Raw genomic sequence first — 12,500 nt, 5'->3', positions numbered from 1 at the left:
CAGCCTCTCTGGAACCTGTTCTTCTTCGGTTTAGAATATTTTTCAGTTTTAGGAATGGAATCGCGTGCTTGATATTTCTGATTTGTTACAGCTTAGGGTACAAAGTGCTGTGGAAACCAATTTTTCTTCCCTTTTGGTCAATTGTTACCATGGGGGAATGGTTAACAATATATTTTTATTAATTGGCTCACAATTTATTATAAATATGAGGTATGTGATGGATATAGTTCATGAGATACCCACAGGGACTCAGCCTTCACCCACGGCCTGCATGCCATCAGCACTCGGGCAAAGATCAAGTCTTCCATCCCGTGTGTTGGCGAGAGGGAGGTTTAGCGGACGCTTGTTTTGATCTGGGGTTTAGTTTTTCCTGCAGCCTCATAGCAAAAGGTAAAATTTGCCAGAAAAGAACAATGAGCAAAAGGTCACTTCATTTGTACTACTTTTGGAGGTTGATAATGAGGTGTATGTGCAACACAATACTTTGGTGTACATTTACAGGAATATATAATGGCATTATGATAAATAGAAAAAAAAACAAAAAAAACTTGCTAATTTGTGAAATAATTCACAGGCAAAATTTTAGAAAATAGGTTGCGACTAATGGGCGGAGCCCCTGATAGGGAAATACCGACACCGGGTAGGGATCCAGGGGTAGTCCCTGAGGTTTTTTTTTCGATTCTGACTATTGGGACTTCCCAGACAATATTTATATCAGAATTATTCTCATATGACAAGAATGAATGATAACTTCTGTAGTAATCACAGTCGACGATCTTGATGTGTTGTCCCGATAGCAGGGAAGGGCATGAATTATGAGGTAAAATAGACGTAAATAAGAATAGCGAATAGAAATGCGTAAAACTAGCCCAAAACAGGCTAAGAATTGGCCAATGAAATTTTATGGACATTTCCAACACCTTTGAAAGTCTATGCACCGATGTGCCAAAATACAAAAACTCTCTGGGAATCCAACCCTTCTTTCAGCAAAATCTACATGATTTTATACCCTCCAAGCCCAAAAAAGTCCTGCCCCATAACCCAACCTAAACTAACAACTTAGTGTCGTAACTAGGTGTGCCCTTCAGGCCTGCCCAAGGGGAGTGTTGATGGGTGGCTCTGCCCCCCAACACCCCCCAGGATACATTCTCGTCACCTCAGTGTGTATGTAAGGCAAGAAAGAGCTATATCTGATGTAAATAAACGTTAGGCCGAACTGTCAATTTTCCTTCGCAATCGGTGTATTGTGGGTCACTTTATTTTTATCACATTAGAAGGGTTTGGGGTACATTATTTTACTGTTTGACAATCAGGACTTCCCAAACAACTGTTAATATTGTCAGATTTATTCTTGTGTGACGAGAACAAGTATGACAAACATTTCTGTAGCAATCACAGCTGACAGTCTTGTGATAAATCCCAATAGCAGGGGAGGTCATGAAGTATATCAGGAAAATTATGGGGTAAAATAGACTTAAATAAGAATAATGAACATAAATGCATAAAATTAGCGCAAACTCTCTAACCAATGAAATTCTAGACGTACCCATCAGCTTTGAAATTCTAAGGACTGACGTGCCAAAATGCAGAAACTGAGAGCCCAACCAACCTTTGGCAAATCTAAGGGAATTTACACACTCCAAACCCCTAAAAATATACTGACCAATAGACCAGCCTAATATAAGTTTTTAAGCTGCCATGAGTAGGTGTGCCCTTTGGGCACTTTCCGAGGGGAACACTCAACACCTCCCCGGGAAACAGTCTCTTAATCTTGTGTATGGCAAAATAGGTGTTCACACCATAAAATTATAAACCAAATACCGCAGTATCTTGAAACATCAAACTTTCGTTTGCTTTTTATCTGGATTGATTTGATTTTGATAACTTTCCGGCATTTAACCTCGAATATTAAACTAGGATGGTTACTAAAGTCTATTTCTTTGTTGTCACTGTATAGTCATAATATCCCAGAATAGGCACTACTGGAAACCCATTTCTCACCAGAGTTCTGTCACTGAACGGCCAGTGAGCTGTCAAATCTGGCAGCTGGCGAATGAGTGTTAAATGCATGATGCGCACTTAATTCTATTAAGTCTATAGATAAATCTTAACACATTTAAATGAAGTATATTAACATTAAGAAAAGACGTAAAAGTATAAATGTGTAAAAGCACACTAAAAATTAGCCAAATACACATTTGGCAAGCATGTAGTAATACATGATCTACTTGAGAGCACAGCAATGAGTTGTGGTCATGATTTTGTTTACATTTGCAATGTCAGCATGGCGAACAACTTTGAAAAAGATGGGTCAGTCTTCTCTTTTGTCTTGTATCCTTCATTTTCAATATTCCATAGATGAAGTCTTAACGTCATGCACTTTTTTTTATGCTGTAATTGTTAACCACTGTAAATTTACCGGTTATATATAACACCAGTACAGTTGCTGCAGCCTCCTATTTCCCACATAATGACCAAAATACCCGCTGAACAACACAACTCTGAGGCTTAAGTCCACAACACCCTCACAAAGCTAGAATTCTTAATGTCTGTTGGGTAATTCTTTACAGTATGGTCACATCGTCAGAGACTGTCCTCCCCACCCTTCCGTTATCTTTTTCCATTATTTGTAGCAATTCTGTGTCTGCTGATTATTACTTGTACCTACAACTGCCAACTCTTTGTCCTGTTAAAGAATTTCATATTGATTTGCCCTAACTTGGTGTGTCCATACTGTAAAGATTGTCTACTGTTCTAGATGGCAGAAAGTGCCAATAAAGGGAGGTAGGGGGGAGGGGCTTGTCATCCTGTCTAGGGAATAAATAGAAGATAAAAAAGGTCATGTTTGGGTTTGCTGGTTTTTGTGATACTCTGGTTTTGGGATAGTCTGGAAGGTGTCACTCTTGGTAACAAATGCCAAAAAATTTGACTTGCATCCTACTGTTTACTATTATGGCCATTATTTTTTAACCTTGCAGTTCTAACTTTAACAGTCAGTGAAAGGCTGAGCAGTTAATGAAACCTCTGGATTAGGTAAACTTATGATCAAAGTTTCAGGTGTAGGAAATTCTAAAGTAAGATAAGGTGACAGCAGAACTGTCTTGGTAGTTAAGTTTATTGCAATTAAGTATTTAGAAAATTTGTCATGTATCTGTCATATAATTACTAAATGAATATGCATCATATTACTGCAAATGCACTCATTTTAAATTAAAAGCAGCTTCAAATATAAATTTAGCCATAAGTTTGCTGATGAATTGCCATACCACATTCGTATACAATTTTTGGGTGATCTACAGCATTTATGGGGGCTAGCAGTTTCAACCATTGGCCAGATGGCCAGTGCCCACATTCAATAATATCAACTATAAATTATGTTGTGGCGTTTGGGATACCATCTCGGAGAAATGCATCATACTGTAAAGAATTGCCACTAGTTCTATTTGCTGCTATTGTTACTGCCCTTCATATATGCAAAGATTTAAATAATCTATAAATAGTTTTTAGCCATATCCCAACTTTGAAGTTATGGACCTTATATTATAGGTCAACACAAGCTACATTATAAAGCAAGTTTGTTCTATATGATGTAAATAACTGTATGGAAGTTAGAAAACTTGGTGCACTGAAGTAGCATACCCATAATGAGCATTTGAATATCATACTACAACTTAATCTTACAAAGTTAAACTCAACACAGGGTTTAAGCATGCGCCAGCATGCTTAAACCCTGGGGACTTTTTTTCTTTCTAACTGCAAGCTTTCCAAAACTGATGCACTGATGTTCCATAGACTGTTTCAAATATAGAAAAATCCCATTTAAGTTGATGAAGCAACTATCATTACTATTTACAATATGGATTAGAGCCATTTCAACCAGGGATCCTGGCTCTTGAAACTGATCACAGAATTTACACAAACATGTTTTATTTTCACTTACACCAGATTACCTTTGGCCCTTTGCCCTTTTTACCAGTTACTAAACTTTTGCATTTTATATTTCAGGTTGTGCGGGGGCCCAAGATGCCTTCAACACTAGATTGTAAGGTGTATGTGGGGGACCTTGGGTCAGGGGCATCCAAACAAGAGCTAGAGGAAGCCTTCTCCTACTATGGCCCCCTCAGAAATGTATGGGTGGCACGCAACCCCCCTGGATTTGCCTTCGTTGAGTTTGAGGACATGCGAGATGCAGAGGATGCTGTCAGGGGACTAGACGGAAGGTAAGAGTTTGAGGTCTGACTATCATTTTAAATGGATTTAGTCACAGGTTTCCTATGGCATCAGTAATTTCTAGAAGATTAGCCGTTTAGTTACTATATCACAAACCAGTAAGGTTTGATGCCGTTATGCAGCTGGGCACAATAGTTAGGTTGTTGGAATGCAGCTTTTAGGGGTCAACACCTTTACTGCCGTTCCCTTCCATCCCATGGCATTTCATTAGGTAAAAGAACTGGCATTTTAGGGTGTTAGGAATGATAATAAGTATAGGATAAGGCAGGTTAAGAGCAGAAACACATGGAAAAATAGTTAAGGAAAAGACAGAATTGAGCCTTTTAAATGTTCAAGTCATTTAAGGAAGGCTCTGAAGATTACCATACTTGATTTTTAAAGTGTAATGTAGATAATTTTCAAGATTAGCAAGATCCTTAAAATATGGAAATTGGTAAAATGACATTTTCTTTTTTTCTTTTTTTCTTTTTAGGCATACATTGAGCAGTTCACACAAGCTTCTCAAGTAACTCTTCTTGGAAAATATTAGTAGATTTGATATAAATTTCTTGCCTTGTCTAAGTTTTGCTCTGATGTAAGAAATGTTCTTGATTGATTCTTGACACTATAGCATGCAATTTTGTTATCTAGGTAGTTGGTTGTGAATTTGGAATCCAGCTGTTGGTGTGTGTGGCATATTCTTAAATATTTTGCAAGTGTTCTCTTGTGATAGGGACTCCCACCATGTGTACATCTTTAAAGCCTTTCACATGTGTATTGAACCACTTTATTGTGAGATCGAAATTCTGTTGATGTCTTGAATGCACAATGAAGATTTCTTATTTGTTGTGGCACAGTTTCAATTCTCATCCCTCTTCTGCCTCCCAAGCGAAGATAGTCATCTATGAGAACTTGTGAGAGATGTCTGCCTTGGCTCTAGTGCTGGATAAACTTTGTTGTTGTTGTTGCCAAAGATCTGCCCTTTTAAACCACGAGTCAGCCAGTTTTAACTGAATTCCAGAGTGGATTGTAAAGGGCTAGATTGTCAAGTATAACATTTCAATTTTCTTCAAAATGGTTACCATTAGACATAACTCTGGTTTTTATTCTTGTGTAAAGTTTGAGCAGGTTATATGTAGGGATCAAATGTTACTCTTCTATTTTGGGTTGTTGATATTTAGGAGTCCGTGAAGGTTTTTCTGTAGGTGTGGCAACTATGCATTCTGTCAGAAAGTCAATAAAGTGGTATGCAAGTCTGTGTTTGTGTGTTTGTGTGTGCAGTGTATCGCAGAGTAAAGCAATTTTTGTTATAAATCAGAATGCATTTTTTGTGCAGTAATAACATTAGTTTTTTCTCCAGGATTTAGGATATACAGGCTTGGCCAGGAATTTTCTTCATTTGGTATTTTGGAAATCATGAACTTTGTATTGGTTAGACTTAAAACAAGCTTTGACCCCATATTCTTTTCTTGCAAATTGTTTTAAACCTAGTTCTTCATCCTGAGAAGAGTTCTAGATTTCTTTTGGTGCTTAGTTAAAATTAGCTTCCAAACTAACCCCTTTTGTTCCTTCCTTCCAGAACCATCTGCGGGCGACGTGTGAGAGTAGAGCTATCAACGGGGAAGTCACGCAGCAGATTCCGGGGGCCTCCACCACGCCGAGGTCGACCCTTCCACCCAGATGACCGATGTTATGAGTGCGGCGAGCGGGGTCATTATGCACGGGATTGCCATAGGTACAGCCGGCGTTACGGTTCAAGGTAATTGTCACGCAACCGAGTGGCATAAGAGGTGGTTATTGCACGACACATCCTCAAATCCTGAGCTTTGTTCAGTAAGCAGTGTTTTGATGGGAGGCCAGTATCAGCTCAAGTTCACCTGGTTCTTGTTGATCATGACTAAAGTGGTGCTGCTTCCATGTTTTATTTTTATTTTTTATATTCATTTTTTTATTTTTATTTTTTATTCTTTTTTTCTCCATTCAAGAGATTTCTTTGAGAGTTTTTTCTGTGAAGCTTAATCTCTGCCATAGCCCTGTCATGTGGACTTGTCTTGTGTGGTCTACTTAAAAAAAAAGAAGAAAGTTTAAACAAATAAAACTAAGGGATGATCAATTAGTGAAACTGCTATTGACAGAACACTCATATTTTGTAGGCAACACGGCTGAGATCCCCATTCCCAAACCTCGAGTAGTCAAAGATCGGCGCTCTGTCGATTGTGATCAACGCACTCCGACTTGAATTTGACCTTCTGGCCACACCTTGAACTTCATGGCCTCATTTGTAAAGCTTACTGCCTGCCAGTCAGTCAGCGTAGACCTCTCTCGTGCTCTCCTTGAACATCGCAGTTACATGAGCGTTCAACGCAGGTTAAACATCGCAGTTACATGACCCTACCTACGTGATCGAACGTCAGACCTTCAGACAACTCTCTTCCGAGATTCATGACTCTTGACAGAGGCACAGTAAGCTTACTGGTGTAAAATTTAATTCCTGGTTGTTATTTTACTTAGGTAGTGTTACTTACTCAGTTACCTCTAGTCCCCTTAATTCTTTTTGTTCCATCAATCATTTTCAGCCAGAGGCAGTTCATGTAAGTAATTGAATAAGAGATCCCCAGAAGGTGTAAGTTTGTGCAAATCTGATTTATGGTCACCCGAGAGTATGGGTTGGCTTCTTTCCGCTTTGCGCAGGAGACGGGTAGAAATGGAAGCTAAATGTTTCAGGTTGACCATAAAGAGTTGAGGATGGGTTAAGGGTGTAAACTAGCAGTGCTTATCATGCCTATAAGTTGAGCACACGTCAAGATCAGCCCGTCCCCAACATCCTGTCCCGAAGTACGTGCATGGCAGAAATCTTGCGTTAGGATCAATGTGGGGGCATGGATGTTAGCAGCCGTACCATCATCCCAAGAACTCTAAGGATTAGATTTGCACAGTCGAAGTGGCATTGCTGCTCCTGCAAATACTGAAGGTTTTCTCATGAAACAGGTCGCGTAGCCGGAGCCGCACGCCCAGGAGGAGGAGATCATACACACGCTCCAGGTCCCGCACCCGTGACCGTTCGAGGAGCAGAACCAGGGATCGCTCGCGCTCTAGGGACAGAAGCCGCTCCAGAGACAGATCCCGATCACGGTCACGCACAAGGGACCGCAGCCGCACACGTGAGAGGTCCAGGTCGAGATCCATATCGAGAGACAGGGACCGTGACAGGGAACGATCGCTCTCTCGGGATGACAAGGGGTAGGTAAAGATCCATTACTTCTCGTACGGTTTTTACACCACATCACCTCAATTTAATTATGGAAAACCCAGGACATCAGTAAGCAATATTTTATTACAGTCATTATACTGACATTGGATGATTGTGGAATGGTAAAGAACATTAATGGTGAGCAGTACTTTCAGAGATCGAAGCCGTTCGCGGACCCCACAACAGAACGGCAGCCCCAAGGTTGATGACGGCAAGGATGAATGACCTGAAAGACCTCTATAAGGATTGGAACACATTTTTTCAGTTTTGTACTGGGTATGTTAGATGTATGTTGACTTGCAGTTATTATAATGCAAGACTTAGCCTATAACATGTGGCCCATTTTTGATTTAGGAAGAAACAAAAAATATGCTTTGTGAAATGGAATATTCCTTTTTGAATAAAGTATGATCCTTATTTTTATTGTGGTCAGTAAAAGTTGGTTACATTCCAACATTTGTTTCAAATGATTTTCCAAATGTATGGTTTACTAATAAAATAAATTTTAGAAGTTTGAGTTTAGTTTACCTTCATTGATTAACTTGAGGCAAAGTAACCGATTCCATATTGTAAAAATAGGTTTTTTAATAGCAGTTAACAGACCTCACACTATTAAAGAAATAATCACTTGTACATCATATTGAAAAAGATAGTTTTGTAAAACATGTAGCACATTAAGTCACCAGTACCGTTATGTGATGCAGAATTTGCTTTAAAACTGACGAGTCATCACTAAGAGTGGGTGGGTTTCAGGAACTAAACTCTTAATAATTACCCTTGCACATGTATGGTATTTTATCCTGCGTAATACACATTAATCAAACCTTTTTGCAGTTTAGACCATGATTACGTAAATATACTAGGGAAACTAGTGGGATTTGCTTCTAATTTGAAGGCAAGTTAGCATTTCCAAGAATAATTAAGCCAGTTCTGTAATACATGTTGAATTGTACACTTAAAACTGTGTGATAAAGTACTGTTGATATTTGATACCTGTATAATTAACAATTATCAGTCATTAGAAATGTATTTGAAAATAAAAGGTGAATAGTAGAATTGGTATAAGTTCAATAAAAAATTGTCAAAACTTGAATTTATTGTAAATAATCAGAACTTGTCTAGTCAAAATTAAGTAATGATATATGAGCAAAAAAATGCTTGTTTCTATTTACAAAAGCTCTAACCTCTATTTTTCTTGCCTTCTTTTAAGTTCAACATGAAATGAAATGGGTAATTTTTGTATATTTAGTCTTTAATTTATATCTTAAAAATTGTTTCTACATTTATAATCACTTGTGATTCAGTGTGCAATTCATTGTTAGGTCCTTGGAGCTCCATCGACCATGCTATTCAGGGAACTACGGGACCCTGTGTTCTGTACTCAGGTCCTGATAAATATTTTGATGGACAATGAATAACTATATAATGTAATCTTTAAGCTTTATCAGTACAAGACATTGCATTAGAGCCGGGGAAAGTAGAATTGTAAGGTAATCAAAATGAGATGAGTTGGAGGTAGCTTGGGCAGGTTGTTTAGTGGAAACCAGGTTTAAGATAATTTTCTTTTGTCATGGATAATAGACTACAAGATTTGGAGAATGTCCACAATAAAAATAACTTTCATATAGTATTTTACATATGCAGTGTGATAGGTGTAAACAGTACATATATAAAACATGCATTTCTGTAAAAGTAGTGAATATTTGGTTCCAAAGTCAATCATAATTTTTTTTAAATCGATTGTAACTATATAATTTGTTAAATGGGATTTTCCAAACCTGATATCACTTTGGTTATTAAGTACCTTAAATGATGTATAAGAATATATTTTTTTTCTGGTTATTAAATACCGAAATTATGTACAACAATATTTTTTTTTAGTCGCCATTAAATGTGTTAAATGGATAGGAAATTATATAATGTATTTTATTAAAACCCCTTCAGGTAATATTTTTTTTTGTGATAACTAAAATTCTTACATAGACCTTGGACAGAAAAGGAACACTATTCGTCATCGAAATCTTGCATTGGACTTTATTTTGGATTCTTCTTCCATTACTTTTCCAATATGGGAAATTTAAAGGAGACTGAAATCATCACCCGCCACCGATGTAAAGTTCACATTGTCCTTATATTTTGTTGTTTCTTTTTAATGATCTTGTATAAATGGTATACAAGGGGTTGACACTTGTATAGGTATTATATTTCAATGCTCTCATGTTTTATAAAGGCATTATGGTTGTTTTTTTGTTTTGGGAGAGGCATCTTGGAGAAAGGAGGCTCAGAAGCGACACGCGAGATTTACTTGTGCAGCAAATAAACTGTGTCAAGGATAATCGGTTTCTATTCAACCTAATAAAAGATTTAACATGGTTCATGATAGAGACTTGTCATGTCCTTGTTCAGCTATTTTAAAAATCGGGAAAGTGGATATGATGTCCTGCTGCTGACTAGATGGATAAAAAAGTTATTTCAGTTAAGAAATAGTAACTAGTGGTGTGTTTCTGAACGATAGCAAAAGGATATATGGAAAACAAACGAAACGGAAAAAAATGAATAACAGCATGGCAAGCAAGTAACCTTTGAAGACCGTATTGAGGTAGAAGATAAGGTTCGATTACATTGTTAAGAATGGAGTAAATGGGCTGGAATTACTAGACATGCTATAAGATTTTTTTTTTTTTATCTAATACACATGATGCCTGGGGTGACTGATAAATATAAGATGTAGAGTATCATCTAGCCGTATATAGAAGTATTTGTAATGGTGTGAATCTTCGAGTAAGCAAGACATTGAAATTCAAAAGTGTAATTAAATTACTTCCATGTTCTGGCTTGGAACTCAGACCAACAGTTGGTGCTTACTGCAGTAAATTACAGAGAACCTGAAAGATTTCTGGAGCAAGTGATTAAAGTTTTGATAGCTAAGGAGTGCAAGTGTCAAAACATGGTTGATAGAAACCGATCATCCTTGAAATCGGTCATATTAACTCGCATTCTAAACGTGTGATTTGGAACAACATTGGCCCGCACGGCATTGCTTCTTTTGGACATGATTTTAAACTAATTTTAGCGCTCCCCATTGATTACTTAACTTTTATTGAATTATAGTAATGGGCACCTTAGGCCTGCCTGGTAACTTTTATTGGTTTTATGTTAACATACTGTTATTTCCAAATTGAATTAATTTATAACTAGTGAGAGAAAACATACAGGAAACTATACCATTCAATATAACAGGCAGTCGGTGACACTTTAGCGGTTTTATAATTCTCCAAAATAAAAGCTCATTCCACTTCAGAATGTCAAAGGTTCGTGTCTAAACGAGCTCTGATAAATATTAGTATGCGGTATTATCATAGGTTACCAAAATGTGGTTGCAGCTTCAGTGTCGTACAAGACGTTCTTCCCAACATTATTATACATCATAACCTTTCAAACCAATGGATTTGATATGTTTAGAGAGTAATATGTAAGCACATGCAGTGGCCCCTCCCACCTCCCCTTCCATCTGCGTTGATTATGTTGAAGGCAGGTTGTCAACAGTTTAGCTGGTAAAAGCCAATCCACGTACTATTGTCTACACGGCGTTTAACCAGGCAAAGGCTGCCATGAGCTAGGACTGGACAGGGCTTGTTTAGAAGCTAATGTTAACAATGCAAATTATATAAATTTGTTTGTGTAAAGCTTTACTATAGGCACTATAATTTGTGCTTACATTGAAGGTACACTACCAGACAGTTTGCTGGTTTCGGAACATCAGCTGGAGCATTTTGCTGGTATGGCCATGCGTACAAGTTGTAACTCAACAGGCAAACTGCCGACCGTGTGGATGGGCCTCAACATGTGTTCCTGAGCATATACTTGCTTGAGTAATTAAAAAAAAAAACAAAGACGATCGAAGGAAGTCACCAGGTAATGGCCATACCTCACTGAAACCACCTGCAAGCACTGATTACAAAAGGTTGGTCACCGACACCGCGTAGAGATAATTGTCACCAAATTGCCTAGCAGAATTTGCTTGTTAGGGGCGATAGCTGCTAGTGTGAGTGAGGTTTAAACGTCTGAAGAGGTAATGTTGGCAGTGAGTTGGTCTGGTTAAACATGTATGCAGAGTATAGATATAGACCTTTTCATATGATTTAGGATAAAGCAGATGACATTATTTATTAAATTTGAATGTGGTGTGCACTGTATACGGGAGAGATGAAACATGGCATGGCCGACCTCTGCGTGTGCTTTCTGACGTGCGACTGTCAAGTTGCTAATCGTGTGGGGGTGGGGCATGTTATTATATAATATATGATATATATATACACACACACAATATATATATATATATATATATATATATATATATATATATATATATATATATATATATATATATATATATATATATATATATATACGTATTACATACACGTATCCCACGTCCTGTGCTAATTTTCTACGCATCTTAAATGTGAAATGTGTTAGACTTACATCGACCTCTCCCTAAAGTCGCCTTTTCAATCACAAATTAATTTTCAAGAATTCAGATCTAAATATGAGGCTGGCAACTTTTATCTAACCACCATAGCAGGTTCAAAGGCGCGGATATATATTGTTTGGTGTTTATTATGTTATCACAGCTAAATAAAGGAGTGGTTATGAAGAAAGTCATTGTTATATTTTGACAAAACTGATTTGTATCGGGAATGAGTTTTCTATACGTTGTGAGTGTTAAGATTATTGAAACCGCAGTTTTTATACGAATGTTAAGATTAATCTGCCCTTGAAGTGCTATCATATGTACACCATTTCATTTCCAAACATTTCTTTTTTACTGCAGCTGTTTGTGATCCATCAAATTCATTCAAATAACGCGTTGTAGGACAAGGAAAACTAATATACAACTATAAGTTTTTACTTCCATTGAGTTTCGTATATGTGATAAAAATAATTTATAAGTTCGAAGTCTGTATTAAATAGATATAGATTAATTAAAACATACGTGCTTCATGCAATTCCCCATACCACGTGCAAGGAGTTCACCTTG

The 12,500-nt window shown here is 37.4% G+C and overlaps 2 protein-coding genes across 7 annotated transcripts in view; one reads left to right on the top strand and one right to left on the bottom strand.

Annotated features, from left to right (window-relative positions):
- LOC113802307 (serine/arginine-rich splicing factor 7) overlaps positions 1-7,970 on the top strand; it is an 8,624-nt gene extending 654 nt beyond the window's left edge. The window contains exons 2-5 of one of the 6 annotated variants that reach the window (XM_070143199.1): positions 4,006-4,220; positions 5,789-5,944; positions 7,198-7,449; positions 7,615-7,970. In XM_070143199.1, coding sequence (XP_069999300.1) covers positions 4,024-4,220; positions 5,789-5,944; positions 7,198-7,449; positions 7,615-7,684 — 675 coding nt within the window. In that variant the 5' untranslated portion in view covers positions 4,006-4,023 and the 3' untranslated portion in view covers positions 7,685-7,970. Of the gene's footprint in view, positions 1-4,005; positions 4,221-5,788; positions 5,969-7,197; positions 7,454-7,605 lie in introns of all 6 variants that reach the window. The other 5 variants (XM_027352863.2, XM_070143201.1, XM_070143198.1 and 2 more) reach the window with 5 other exon arrangements.
- A 4,382-nt stretch (positions 7,971-12,352) lies between these two features.
- The window catches only part of LOC113802302 (uncharacterized), a 13,632-nt gene continuing 13,484 nt past the window's right edge, over positions 12,353-12,500 (bottom strand). The window contains exon 8 of the mRNA XM_070143197.1: positions 12,353-12,500. This exon is cut by the window's right edge and continues 690 nt beyond it. The gene's annotated coding sequence lies outside the window, so the exon portion shown is untranslated.

This window comes from Penaeus vannamei, chromosome 30, assembly GCF_042767895.1.
Source record: "Penaeus vannamei isolate JL-2024 chromosome 30, ASM4276789v1, whole genome shotgun sequence".
Classification (NCBI taxonomy): domain Eukaryota; kingdom Metazoa; phylum Arthropoda; class Malacostraca; order Decapoda; family Penaeidae; genus Penaeus; species Penaeus vannamei.
Note: the sequence above shows the minus strand (reverse complement) of the source record. Positions and strands in the feature narration are given on the sequence as shown.